General features: G+C 49.2%; 7 protein-coding genes and 1 non-coding gene across 8 annotated transcripts; 3 read left to right on the forward strand and 5 right to left on the reverse strand.

The window, feature by feature from the left end:
- Positions 1–53: 53 nt before the first annotated feature.
- On the reverse strand, positions 54–959 carry HPODL_02545 (ADP,ATP carrier protein; the record flags this gene model as incomplete). The annotated part of the gene is made up of 1 exon (XM_014076853.1): positions 54–959. One exon carries the CDS (start codon positions 957–959, stop codon positions 54–56), a length of 906 nt encoding a protein of 301 aa, XP_013932328.1.
- A 979-nt stretch (positions 960–1,938) lies between these two features.
- On the reverse strand, positions 1,939–2,541 carry HPODL_02546 (60S ribosomal protein L16-B; the record flags this gene model as incomplete). Its single annotated transcript, XM_014076854.1, has 1 exon — positions 1,939–2,541. One exon carries the CDS (start codon positions 2,539–2,541, stop codon positions 1,939–1,941), a length of 603 nt encoding a protein of 200 aa, XP_013932329.1.
- Positions 2,542–2,665: 124 nt separating this feature from the next.
- Positions 2,666–3,305, reverse strand: HPODL_05332 (uncharacterized protein; the record flags this gene model as incomplete). The annotated part of the gene is made up of 4 exons (XM_014076855.1): positions 2,666–2,770; positions 2,804–2,874; positions 2,908–3,169; positions 3,204–3,305. The coding sequence occupies 4 exons, from the start codon at positions 3,303–3,305 to the stop codon at positions 2,666–2,668; spliced, it is 540 nt and encodes a 179-aa protein (XP_013932330.1).
- Positions 3,306–3,369: 64 nt separating this feature from the next.
- On the reverse strand, positions 3,370–4,101 carry HPODL_02547 (uncharacterized protein; the record flags this gene model as incomplete). The annotated part of the gene is made up of 1 exon (XM_014076856.1): positions 3,370–4,101. One exon carries the CDS (start codon positions 4,099–4,101, stop codon positions 3,370–3,372), a length of 732 nt encoding a protein of 243 aa, XP_013932331.1.
- A 119-nt stretch (positions 4,102–4,220) lies between these two features.
- Positions 4,221–4,304, forward strand: HPODL_05449. Its single transcript has one exon. It is a non-coding gene; the product is annotated as a tRNA-Leu (tRNA).
- Positions 4,305–4,379: 75 nt separating this feature from the next.
- Positions 4,380–7,448, reverse strand: HPODL_02548 (KIN2 Serine/threonine protein kinase involved in regulation of exocytosis; the record flags this gene model as incomplete). Its single annotated transcript, XM_014076857.1, has 1 exon — positions 4,380–7,448. The coding sequence occupies one exon, from the start codon at positions 7,446–7,448 to the stop codon at positions 4,380–4,382; it is 3,069 nt and encodes a 1,022-aa protein (XP_013932332.1).
- Positions 7,449–8,485: 1,037 nt separating this feature from the next.
- HPODL_02549 (Acetyl-coenzyme A synthetase 2) lies at positions 8,486–10,507 on the forward strand (the record flags this gene model as incomplete). The annotated part of the gene is made up of 1 exon (XM_014076858.1): positions 8,486–10,507. The coding sequence occupies one exon, from the start codon at positions 8,486–8,488 to the stop codon at positions 10,505–10,507; it is 2,022 nt and encodes a 673-aa protein (XP_013932333.1).
- Positions 10,508–10,609: 102 nt separating this feature from the next.
- Positions 10,610–11,410, forward strand: HPODL_02550 (26S proteasome non-ATPase regulatory subunit 8; the record flags this gene model as incomplete). The annotated part of the gene is made up of 1 exon (XM_014076859.1): positions 10,610–11,410. One exon carries the CDS (start codon positions 10,610–10,612, stop codon positions 11,408–11,410), a length of 801 nt encoding a protein of 266 aa, XP_013932334.1.
- Positions 11,411–12,340: the final 930 nt, after the last annotated feature.

Consider the following 12,340-nt stretch of genomic DNA (forward strand, 5'->3'; position numbering starts at 1 on the left):
CAAAGGTAAGAATAAAGCATCTAGAAACAAGCAAAGAACACTCATCTCAGTACTTATTTGAACTTCTTACCGAGCAAGATCATTTGCAGCTGGTCGTACATGGAGATAACACCAGCAGAGGCAACACCTCTCAAGATGTTAGCACCGCAACCCTTGAACAGGGATCTGACACCCTCAGCAGCAACAATCTTGGTGAAAGCATCGAAAGCGCCCTTGTACTTAACGGCTTGACCGGAGGTCATCATCATTCTTCTTCTGACAGTGTCCAATGGGTAGGAAGCAGTAGAAGCACCGGTGGTGACGGTCCAACCCAGCAGGAAAGAAGCAAGGAAGTTACCCTCAAGAGGACCAACCAAGACAACAGGCTTAAGAGAGTCGTAGAGACCGAAGTAGAGACCTCTGTAGACAACAATACCAACAACAGATGGCAAGAAACCTCTGTAAAGACCAGCAATACCGTCGGAAGCAAGAGTCTTTCTGTAGACATCAATCAAACCGTTGAATTGTCTCTCACCTCCCTTGGCGGACTTGGCGTCGTTAGCCAATCTGGTTCTGGCGAAGTCCAAAGAGTAGACGAACAGCAGGGAGGTGGCACCAGCAAGACCACCGGAAGCCAAGTTACCGGCAAACCATTTCCAGTAGCCCTCCTCCTTCTTGAAACCGAACATCTTCTTGAACTTGTCCTTGAAAGCAAAGTTCAAAGCCTGAGTTGGGAAGTATCTGATAACGTTAGCGGTGTTACCCTTCCAGAACGAAGCAAGTCCCTCGTCAGCCAAGGTTCTCTTGAAACATTCACCAATACCGGTGTATCTTCTGGCAAGTCTACCTTGCTTGATCATTTCGTCCTGGTTTTGGATCAAAAGCTTGACTCTCTCGATTGGAGCGGCACCGGTCTTGGCGACGGCGGCGGAGACACCACCCATCATGAAGTCGACGAAGAAAGAGGATTGGTCAGACATTTTCAATTAATTGATTCTACGGAAATCTTAAAAAGAAAAACTGTTGCAAAGAGGATTCGTTCAAATTTAAATACTTGTCAATTTTTTCGAAATCAATTTCGCATTTTTTTTTTCGGTGCAAAAAGATCGTTTGATTGGTTGGTGAATCCGGTTTGTATCGGAAATATACAGGAATCGGTAGGGTAACCCGTTCCTTTTTCAGACCGCGTCGTACCTAAATCCTGTGTCCAAAACTACAAACTTTTGGTGCTAAAGGAAACCTTTCATTTTCAGAGACTCTAAAACTCTTAATTGTCGTTTCTGGTGATGGAATAGGCCAATTCTCCGTTTTTCACCACCATTTATTCTGCTTTCTCCAGTTATTCACCGCCAAAAAATAAAAAAGAACTTTTCACAAGTACCGTGCTAAATCACTCTTATTGTCGATCCGCTTCACAATAACAAAGGCAATTCTGTCTGGGGCTGTGAACAAACGCGATGCTAGCGGCGGTCCCGCTCCTGGGTAAACATAGCGCGTAATTGACCTTTTAAGTCTTTGTATTACGAATATATTATTATATTCAGGGCATGGTTGCAATGAGCTGGCCATGTTCATAGCTGGAGATGCTGTTGGAATGCGATTTTCAGTGGCAGCATTGGGAATGACACCATAGGTTTTAAAAAAAACCACTCACACGAGGTGTTTTCGTGCACTATTAGGCAACTCAGTAGAAGGCCCTTCTCCCCCTGATAACAACGGTTAGGTTCCGGTGTGGATTTTTTTCTGCATAACCAGTCCGGTTTGCGACGGATACATTTTTTAAACCTGGACTAGAGCGGAAACGGAAACGCAAGGAAAAAAATTAACAATTTTATTTCGCGAACTTGCGGCCGGTCCGCCCCGACGCGCGAAAAAAGAACCAAGGGCGATGAACACGGTGTAAAGATGTGAAAATTCTACTCTCGTCATATGAAACCCTTATTATTTAGCTGTACACAATCAGTAACCAAGAGCAGAAAGCTTGGAGGAGGCCTCAGATGTAGCAACAGCAGACTTGGCAGCAGTGACCTTTCTAAGTTGAGCCTTCTTCTTGGCGTAGTACTCAGCAGATCTGACCTTACGCTTCTCTTCCAGAGCATCGACGACGGACTCGTATTTCCATCCAACGGAGGAAGAAAGCTTGCCCAAAGTGGTGTACTTTCTGCCTGGCTTCAATCTCAAGACTCTCAGGGCCTGAGGAACAACAACTCTCTTCTTCTTGTCGTATGGAGGTGGAACACCTTCAAACACCTTCAATCTCTCCAAAGCAGCCTTACCTCTGGCGGTCTTGTGGGAAATCATACCTCTGACAGCCTTGTAGAGAATTCTGGATGGGGCTCTGAAGTGGAAAGGTCCTCTGTTGGCGTTGAATCTAGTTCTCTTTCTCAGGTAGTCGTGGTACTTCAATTTGTTTCTGAAGAATTCACCAGAGATGTTGAGAGCCTCACATCTCACAACGACAATCTTCTGGCCGTTGAGAAGCTCCTTGGCGATAGTGGAGGCCAATCTTCCCAACAAGTGTCCTTTTCCGTCAATGACAACAACCTTCTCAAAAGAGCTCATCTTGCTTTCTTGAAGTTTTCACACTAATTTTTTATCTTTATTTTTCATCCTACAAAACCACGCCAGACACCATCGCAGTCACAAAATTTTTTCTGTTCCGGCCCGGCCCTAGTGTAGCACATCCTTACACCTCCTTCCAGCTCGCTTCTACTTCGCAGTCGTACAGTGTGCGAACGTACTGCTCGATCGGCCGCGACTGGAACTGCGCCCCGCGCTCTCTCTCCACAAACTGTGTGTCAGCCTGTTTTTGTCTATTACTTACCATCGTTGAACACCCTGTTTTGTATGCTTTTTCGCGCAGCTTCCTCATAAGCCCTACCATGCTAGCACTTGCTACCAGTCAGTAAAATCAAGAAAAATACGCACCTCCCGTGTAGTTTTTTGCAAACTCAAGGTTAAATAGTCCACGTATGTCCTCAATAACAACCAGATCCACGTCTGCCTGCGATTGGTCAAGCAGCGCAGCAAGACTCAGACACCGCTCGATTCGCACCTTTGAGAACACGTTGTCGTCAAAGTGCGGCCGCCATTTGGCCACCATGCCAACGTCAAATGCGTGGACCGTCGTGAGATGCAGGACTGAGCACCCCGTACGTGCAATTCGGTCCAAATAGTACGATACCACAAACTGCCGTTAGCGCGTGTTTTCCCGACCTACTCACCTCCAGTGGAGCCACCGCGCCGGCCCCTCTGTCGTCAGCCTCGTGCACGTAGCACACAGCGTTTTGCAGCCGTGAATCCAGTTCCTGCCGCGAAATCGCCATCGTTGTTTATTCGTGCCAAATACAGAGAAATACGGGGTATATATGATCTGGTGTAGGGGTGGGGCTATACAATTAGACAGCAACCGGATTTCGAGGTCTGGGCCGCCGAGGCTGGCGGAAGAGACGTGTGGCGGGCTGCGTGGCGAGCGTCGTTCTGTGTGAGGGTGTTTTGTTTGGCAGCGATGTCCTCCGCAGGGTTGTTACTAGTGTGTGTTTTCGACAAATCCGATAGTTCTTGTGCACCCGTATTGGCCGCATCGGAGGCGCGTGGCGTGCCAGCCGTCTCCAGAGCATCCTCTGTGGCCGTGCTGGTGATAGACGGTCTTGCATGGGGCACAAATGCGGGAACAGGAGTGTTTGAGTGCGATCCACGCCTCTTACTGCTGCGTTGGCCGCTCCGTGCATTGGAGCCTATTTTTAAATCCAGCTTGCGCTCCTTTGATGAGGAGCACAGCTGATCAATCGGTTTCACAAGTAGGTGTATTATCGGCGAAAGGTCCAGCTTGAGAGCCTCCAGATACTCGTTCGGATCCAATCGGCTGCCCAGATGCAATAACTGAATTTGTTCTTCTATTGTTGGAGGTTCGATAGCGTTGTCTGCTTCTAAGCCTCTCCTGGTGCCAGAGGTCGATAGTCGGGTCCAATTTCTGAAAAGATACGCTCTTAGATCACCGACACGAAGTGCCTGTGCCTCGCCTCCCAGTCCACAAGTGGCCGCGAAGTTGCCGTCCAGAAGGAGATCGACCCGCGTGCCGTCTATGAACAAAAGCTCTACCGTGCTGTTCAAAAAGGACATAGATAACAATCTGGAGATAAAGCAAATTGTTCCATGATATTAAACGTGCATGGCGCAATCCAAAATAAGGGCCGACCGGTACATTATGTATGTGTGCCGCTGCTAAGACCCTGTTAAAAGCATACATGGCCGAGTGGTCCAAGGCGGTAGACTCAAGTTCTATTCTCAGTGATGGGACGCAGGTTCGAACCCTGCTGTATGCACATTTTTTTTACTCTTTTTCTCGTCGTAGACTCTCATTAAATTACAACCTAAGGTACCTAATAACATCTTCTTAACTATAGATTGAGCCTCGAAAGGATCTCTCCAGCAAGAGACTTGTACAACCAAGTGTTACCCGAAATCTTCTTGAACTGGACACCATAAAGACCGACCAGGGGAACCTTGACAATATGAATCTCAAACTTCAGAGGGCTCTTGCTGGCAGAAACCTTTTCGGAGTGCCGGTTTGTATCCAACGTCGGAGCGTTGGCAACAGAAGGCGATCTTGGCTTGTTCTGTTGTTCCAGCCGACTCGAAATGAGCATGTCGGAACCTCCATACGGCTCTTCAAAGGTGGTCGACTCAGAGCTATCCACCGAGCTCCTACGGTTGACATTGGCAGGCGCAGGCGTCGTAGGATATGTAACGTCCTGGATGTTTGAGACGTTTGTGGAAACCGAAAGTTTTTCTTTTTGTTTCTTATGGCTGCCCAACACAGCATTACCAAGAGAGAATTTCCTTCTGTGACCATTCTTCGACGAGGCTGAAGCGTTAGAAATTGCGGACACGGCGCGTTCTGCAACGTTTTCGATGTCCTGCTCATCATGGGCTTGACGGTGTTTCTCTCCGGAACTCGAAGACGACAAAGACGACCTTTTGATGTATTGTTTGGATGGAGTGTCTTCAGAGCTGAGCTCTTCAACCTCGACAGCTGTGTCAGCTCTGCTTTCGTCTCCTTCCTTTTCGGCCTTTTTAGCTCGGTCGCCAAAAGACACAATTGATGGATAGTGGACACACACAAATCCACCCTTCACTTCAGTGTATTTCACACCAAGCTGCGGAAGAACGCTGATGATATCGTACCTAATAATAGGCAACGGCTTGGTGGACGTGGTTTGAACGGAAAAGAACCCTTTGAGGAACAGGGTACGTGGGTACTCAATGGACGGCATTGATCCTGGAGGAGCGTGCTCAAATTGAGAAATGATGGCGTCGTCCGAAAGCCTTCTGTTTGGTTTAGAATAGTCATCCTCAAAAGTGACTTCGTCCATGTCAACAGGATCAAAGAACCCATCATCTACCATGTTAGAAGGCAGTCCCAGCTGTGGAACAGGCGGTGCGTCTGGAGCAATAGAGTAGTTGTTGCTCTTTGGAATATTGAGCGAATTCTTTCTTGCATGGCCCAAAGACTTGGCTCTGGCTGTAGGATGGTACCTCGTTGGTTCTGTAGATGTGTTGGTAGATGGTAACTTTTGTCTCATAGCCTGGTCAACAGCTTCCATTTGTGCGGCCTTGACATCTGACGAGGTGTATGCGGAAGCAGCTCTTTGGTGGTGCTGTATCTGCTGCTTAGACGATAACGGCAATGGAGGGAACTGTGACTGTTGTTTCTCCTTGCTCGTGATCTTCATGCTTCCAACCCTACGCACCACATCGTTCTGTCTGGAAGCAAACTTGGAAACTCTAAGCTCTGAATTGTCCTCCACAGGAGACAACTCTTCCGGAGCATGTTCGTTCTTAGGTTTCCTGCCACTGAACTTTCTGAAAAGGTTGTTGGTGAATCCAGATTGAGAATCACCTTGTTGTTGAACAGGACTAAATGCAGGGTTCGCAGACACTTCGTGACTGACAACACGGTTTCGCTGTATTTGAGAAGCGGGTCCCACACTCGACTGCTGATGAGGAGACGTGTAGGCCGCTTGTGGGAAGGTCAAGACTGGGGTGGTAGCATTCGGTTCCTGCGAAGGCGGTAGTGCCTGTGGCTGATGAGTTTCGGACGAAGTGACGGGCTGGGTTAATCTTCCATATTTGTCTTCCTTGACCTTCTTTCTTCTTAGCATCTCGTCAACAAGATGATAAATAGATATTAAAGGGTGATATGCGATAGTGGGGTCAGGAAGCGTAGGGTCGTACTTCGACAGATCCTCCTGAGTATTCTTGATGTACCAATTCTTGGTGGCCAGTTGGTACGCCTCTGATTGCAGTATCTCTGTCAGTTCTCTAATGACATTTTCTTCTGTTCCCAGCTCATAGTTAACGATGGTGCTGATCACTTCTGGATCTAAAGGCAGCTCAATTGGAATTCTGTGGGGAAGATAATTAGAGGGTGCACTTTCGAACCCCTTGACCATCCACGGGTGGTTCATGACCTCCTTCAATGTTGCTCTTCTGGTCGGATCAACGACTAACATGCGAGACATTAAAGATACGCATTCCTTCGATAAGCCGTCAGGGTACTCAACGTTGCCACGTTTGATTTTCTCATGAAGTGCACTGACACTTTGGTCGTCAAATGGAACCTTGCCGCAGACGAGAACGTAAAGGACCACTCCAAAGGACCACACATCGACTTCTGGGCCGATATACGGATGCGCAGAAAGGAGTTCGGGTGCTGCGAAGTAAAGCGAGCCGCAATATGTTTTCAGAAGGTTGCGGCTGTCAAACATGTTGGAAAGACCAAAGTCGATGATTTTTATATCTCCATTTTTGCTGATCATGATGTTCTCGATCTTCAAATCTCTATGGACAATGTTGTTGGAGTGGCAATAATCCAAGGCCGATGCAATACCCCGGCAGAACTTCCTGGCCTGTCTTTCTTTGATCGAGCCGTGCGACACAATGTAGTCTAGCATCTGTCCACCTGACACGTACTCAAAAAGCATATAGTAATGGTTTGTCATTGAAAACATTTCATAGAGTCGACAAATGTAAGGATGGTAGATGATTCTACCAAGCGCGCCTTCCTTGATTGTTCTCCTGTCTCTTGCGAGTTCCTTTTCGTATTCTTTGCGTCGTTTCGCCAACTCATTTGGATCAGAAGTGGGCGGATCATTCATATGTTGTCTCTGCCATATTTTTGCTGCCCTGGGCACCACTTTCACAGCGCAGATCTCATTAGTGACTCTATGTCTTGCCAGTTTCACCTTTCCCATGGATCCGGCACCGATCGTTTTGGCAAAATCCCAGTCACCAATAGATTTGCGGTGGAACTGCGGCTGTTGTTGTTGTTGTTGCGACGTGTGTCTCGAGCCGGCCTTGGAAGACTGTCTTTTCGGTGTGCTTGGTGCTGCTGTTGCCGGCGATGGATTAAACTCCATGCCTGGCATCAGCCTCGGTTGCTGCTCTGCGCCCTCTGCGACAGGCATACTTTGCTGTTGCGGTGTTGTCAAGGAGAGTCTCCGAGCCACATTTTTGGTCTGTGCAAAGGGGTCGAGAGCATCCTCTGCAAGATTAGCAGCATTGCTGGTGCTTCGCAACATTCGGGGAGTCGCAGGGGCGGCGTTCGGAAGATAATTACTCTCCTTCTTAATAGATCCAGATCGAGACACGGCATGCTGTCTAACCTTGGGTAACGCCATAGTATGCTGTTCCTGTTCCGGCCAGGACCGGTCAATGCGTTGGCCTGGGGTGTTTGGATCCCTCTGAGACATTTTGGCAGTCAATTGAATTAATTAGAACACAAGCTTTACTAGAACCTTAAGTCAAGTGGGGGCTTAGAGCAAAAATCGGTCGGTGACTGCGCCTGTAAATTTGGTAGCAGGATGGTGGGCGAGATTTGCAAAATGCGCACAATGCAGGGGAACCGGTTCGAACTTGGAGGATGTGCACTCGAATGGCAATTAAGTATTGCCTTGTTTCGCACCTACAGAGTTTTTTTATCTCTTGTTCTGGCTGGCCTCTAGAGACACGCCCCTGCACCGCCACAAGGCCGGGTAACTATCCGCCAAGATCTGGGAGTTGCAAGATCGGTGGGGGTGGGCTGGATTGGCGTGCTGAGAGATGCACAGAAAGCTGTGTATGTGAACGGCCGAGTTTTAAAGTACATTTGGCAGGCCTGATGTCGCAGTCGTCACGATCCCAATCCGGTGGGCCGACATCCTTGCACCGACTCAACAAGTCGTACCATCGTATAGGATAATGCCGGGAGCATGGAGCCAGGCACCTACGGGTGGGCTACCGAATCAGGCCCCACAAAATGCTAATCAGAGATATGATGTCAAAAAATCTGCGCGCACATGCCGGGTGATTCCTCTTTGCCGACCTGTGTCACACTCGCGACTTGGTATTTAACCCGGGCAATCGCAAATTTCTGCCAATTCGCGGCCCCAACAATTGTCGATTTTTTCCGGAGGGACACTTTGGGTTCAATTTTTCTCGTTTGACCTATACCTTAATTACAAACATGACCCAAGAACAGGTTCATTCAGTGGTTCACGAGGCCAACAATGTCAAAGCGCGGGCCACTCCGCAGGCCTTTTTTGACAAGCAGCCGGCCAAGTCTCTGTCTTCTTTGGAGGAGTACAAAGCCATGTACAAGCAGTCGATCGAAGATCCGGAGGGGTTTTTCGGGCCGTTGGCCAAGCAATATCTTGATTGGGACAAGGATTTTAAAGTGGTCAAGTCTGGCTCGCTCGCAAATGGCGATGTGGCGTGGTTTTTGGGCGGAGAGCTGAACGCGTGCTACAACTGTGTTGATAGACACGCTTTTGCCAATCCAGACAAGACTGCCATTATTTTCGAGGCTGACAACGAGGAACAGAGCCGCAAGCTCACGTATGGCGAGCTTCTGAACCAGGTCTCGCAGGTTGCAGGTGTTTTGAAGAGCTGGGGCATCAAGAAAGGCGACACGGTGGCTATCTACCTGCCAATGACTCCCGAGGCTTTGATTGCGATGTTGGCTGTTGTGCGTCTCGGAGCGATCCATTCTGTCATCTTTGCCGGCTTTTCTGCCGGCTCCATCAGAGACAGAGTCAGCGATGCTGGCTGCAAGGCCGTGATTACTTGCGACGAAGGTAAAAGAGGTGGCAAGATCATCAACACCAAGAAAATCGTGGACGAAGGGCTCAAAGACTGTCCAACCGTCGAAAAGGTGCTTGTTTACAAGAGAACGGGCTCCGAGGTGCCAATGAAGGAGGGAAGAGATTTCTTCTGGGACGAAGAATGCGACAAATTCCCGAAGTACTGTCCTCCGGTGCCGGTGAACTCTGAGGACCCATTGTTCATGTTGTATACTTCTGGATCCACTGGTGCTCCTAAGGGTGTTGTCCACTGCACGGGCGGGTTCCTGCTGGGCGCTCTCCTGACCACCAAGTATGTTTTTGACGTTCAGTCGCAGGATGTTCTTTTCACTGCCGGAGACGTTGGCTGGATCACCGGCCACTCGTACGCATTGTACGGCCCATTATCCATCGGCGCGGCCACCATTGTCTTTGAAGGAACGCCAGCTTACCCAGACTACGGCCGCTTTTGGAAGATTGTCGAGAAACACCGTGCTACCCATTTTTACGTTGCACCAACTGCCCTGAGACTTCTCAAGAAGTCTGGCGAGGCGGAGATCGAAAAATACGACCTCTCGTCTTTGCGGACTTTGGGCTCTGTCGGAGAGCCAATTGCGGCAGAGATCTGGGAGTGGTACGACCAGAAAATCGGCAAGAGTCTGTGCCACATCTCTGACACCTACTGGCAGACCGAATCGGGATCTCACTTGATCGCACCACTGGCAGGTGCTATTCCTACCAAGCCAGGTGCAGCCACATTGCCATTCTTCGGCGTGGACGCCGTCATCATCGACCCTGTCACCGGAAAGGTCTTGGAAGGAAATGATGTCGAGGGAGTGCTTGCCGTCAGATCCAGCTGGCCATCTCTCGCAAGAACCGTCTACAAAAACCACCACCGGTACGTGGAAACCTATCTGAAACCGTACCCTGGGTTCTATTTCACGGGAGACGGTGCTGGAAGAGACCACGACGGCTACTATTGGATCCGAGGAAGAGTCGACGACGTTGTCAATGTCTCGGGCCACAGACTGTCCACTTCCGAGATCGAGTCGGTTCTGCTGGAGAACGCCCATGTTAGCGAGGCCGCTGTTGTTGGAATCAACGACGACATCACTGGCCAGGCCGTCATTGCATTTGTGCAGCTGAAGAACGAGTCCGAGACAGACGACGCAGAGGCGCTCACTGCCCTCAGAAAAGCGCTCGTGGTGCACGTTAGAAGCATAATTGGGCCGTTTGCTGCTCCAAAAAGCATTATTGTCGTTCCAGACCTGCCAAAGACCCGGTCTGGCAAGATCATGAGAAGAGTGCTCCGTAAGGTGTGTTCCGGAGAGGCCAAGGGTCTGGGCGACCTGAGCACACTGTCCAACCCACAGTCTGTTGAGACCATCATTAAGAACGTGGAGGATCAGTTTGGCGTGAAGAACTGAATGCAGTGAACATAGGCACGGGATAGTGTGTAGAATACAGGTGAATAATAAATTTGACACCCATACACTAGTTTTTTTTTAGCTTTATTTTATTTGTGGCAAATGTCGTTGGAACAACTCACCTCCCAATTATCCAAGAGCTTTGTGGCAAACAAGTACGCGGAGTGCTTGAAGCTGCTTCCGCAAATTAAGCTGCTGCTTATAGAGCAGAATCTGCTTGTTCCGTCGCTCACGACGGCCGCCAACCCGAGCGACCTGGCCATCACTCGTTCCATTTTGGAGATCGGCGCGCTGGTGTCGATCAATTCGGAAGACCTCAACGGGTTCTCCAGCTACATCACACTGCTCAAGCCGTTCTACGACCTCACCAACCTGCCAGACTCGCCTAACAAAAACAAGCTGCTCAGCTTGTATCTTTTGCTGCTTCTCACACAGGGAGATCTCGCCCTGTTCCACATCGAGCTCGAACGGCTGGCAAACTTTGGTCTCTCGGTGGACGAGCTGGAAAAAGATCAATATTTCGCCATTCCAATCAAGTTCGAAAAATGGATCATCGACGGCGACTTTTACAAAGTGTACGAGCTGCTGAGCTCCAAACACAGCTTCCCATGCAAGGAATTCAACTTGTTTGAGAAAGAGCTGCTGGACTCCATTCGTCTTACGATCGCCACCAACATCGAGTCCAGCTACACTACTCTGCCGCTGGAAAACTTGAAACTGTTGCTTTTTCTGAAAAACCTTGACGACGTCAAATCTTACATAGACCAGATGGGCTGGTTTGTGGACAACGGCGAAGTCCACTTTGACAAGCGCAGCTCTGCGATAGAAGACGAGATCAACGACGAAAAGCAAATTTTGAAAAACGCTCTAACCTACGCCAAGGAGATGGAGAGCATTGTGTAAAGTAATAAAATTAAATATATTATTTAAATAATTTATTTATTTTTCAGTTAATGCTCGTTCCGTTTGTGCTGCTCAAGCTGGTGCAATTGCTCATAGTTTACTTTGCTCCCGCGCCGTTCGACACCTCCACACACATCTTTCTGGCGGACTACAGCGCAGACTATGCAGAACTACCCCAAACTTTGAAATGGTTTGTTTCGAACGTGGCATCGAAGCTCGTGGCCTGGGACGCCATTTATTTCCTTAAATTGGCCACCGAAGGGCCCACTTTTGAACACGAGTATGTGTTTGGCCCCCTATGGTGGCGTCTGCTCGCATTGATCCCGTCCGCAAACATATACTACAAGCTGCTGGGCGGCCTGTTGGTCTCGAACATTAGCCATTATCTGAGCTGTGTGGTACTCTACAAACTCACCAGACGCTACTTTGACGAGCGAATAGCCCGCAACAGCGCGTATCTCGCCGTGATCCAGCCGTCAGGGATCTTCAGCACCACCATCTACGCAGAGTCGACCACACAGCTTCTGTGCTACACGGCTCTGCTTCTGCGCAGCTACGGACGAAAATCGCCAAAATATTTCCTCTCCGGCATTCTAATAGCCATTGCATTTGGATTCCGCTCCAACTGTCTGCTTTACGGCATCGTGTACTTGTACGATACCGTTGTGGGACAATCGCTGGTGTCGTTGGTTTCTGGCCTTCCTCTTTTTTTTGCACTCTGTCTGTCGATCTACGTCCCATATCGCGAGTTCTGCCCCGACAGAGGCGAATGGTGCCTCTCGGCCACGCCCTCACTGGTCTCATACGCGCAGTCGCACTACTGGGGTAATGGATTTTTGACATACTTCACGGTTGCTAACATCCCGCTCTTCATCATCGCAGCACCCAGCCTGCTGATCCTGGCGACCGCAATCTACCGCCTCCGAAACC

The sequence above is a fragment of the Ogataea parapolymorpha genome, chromosome VII, assembly GCF_000187245.1.
Source record: "Ogataea parapolymorpha DL-1 chromosome VII, whole genome shotgun sequence".
Taxonomy (NCBI): Eukaryota; Fungi; Ascomycota; class Pichiomycetes; order Pichiales; family Pichiaceae; genus Ogataea; species Ogataea parapolymorpha.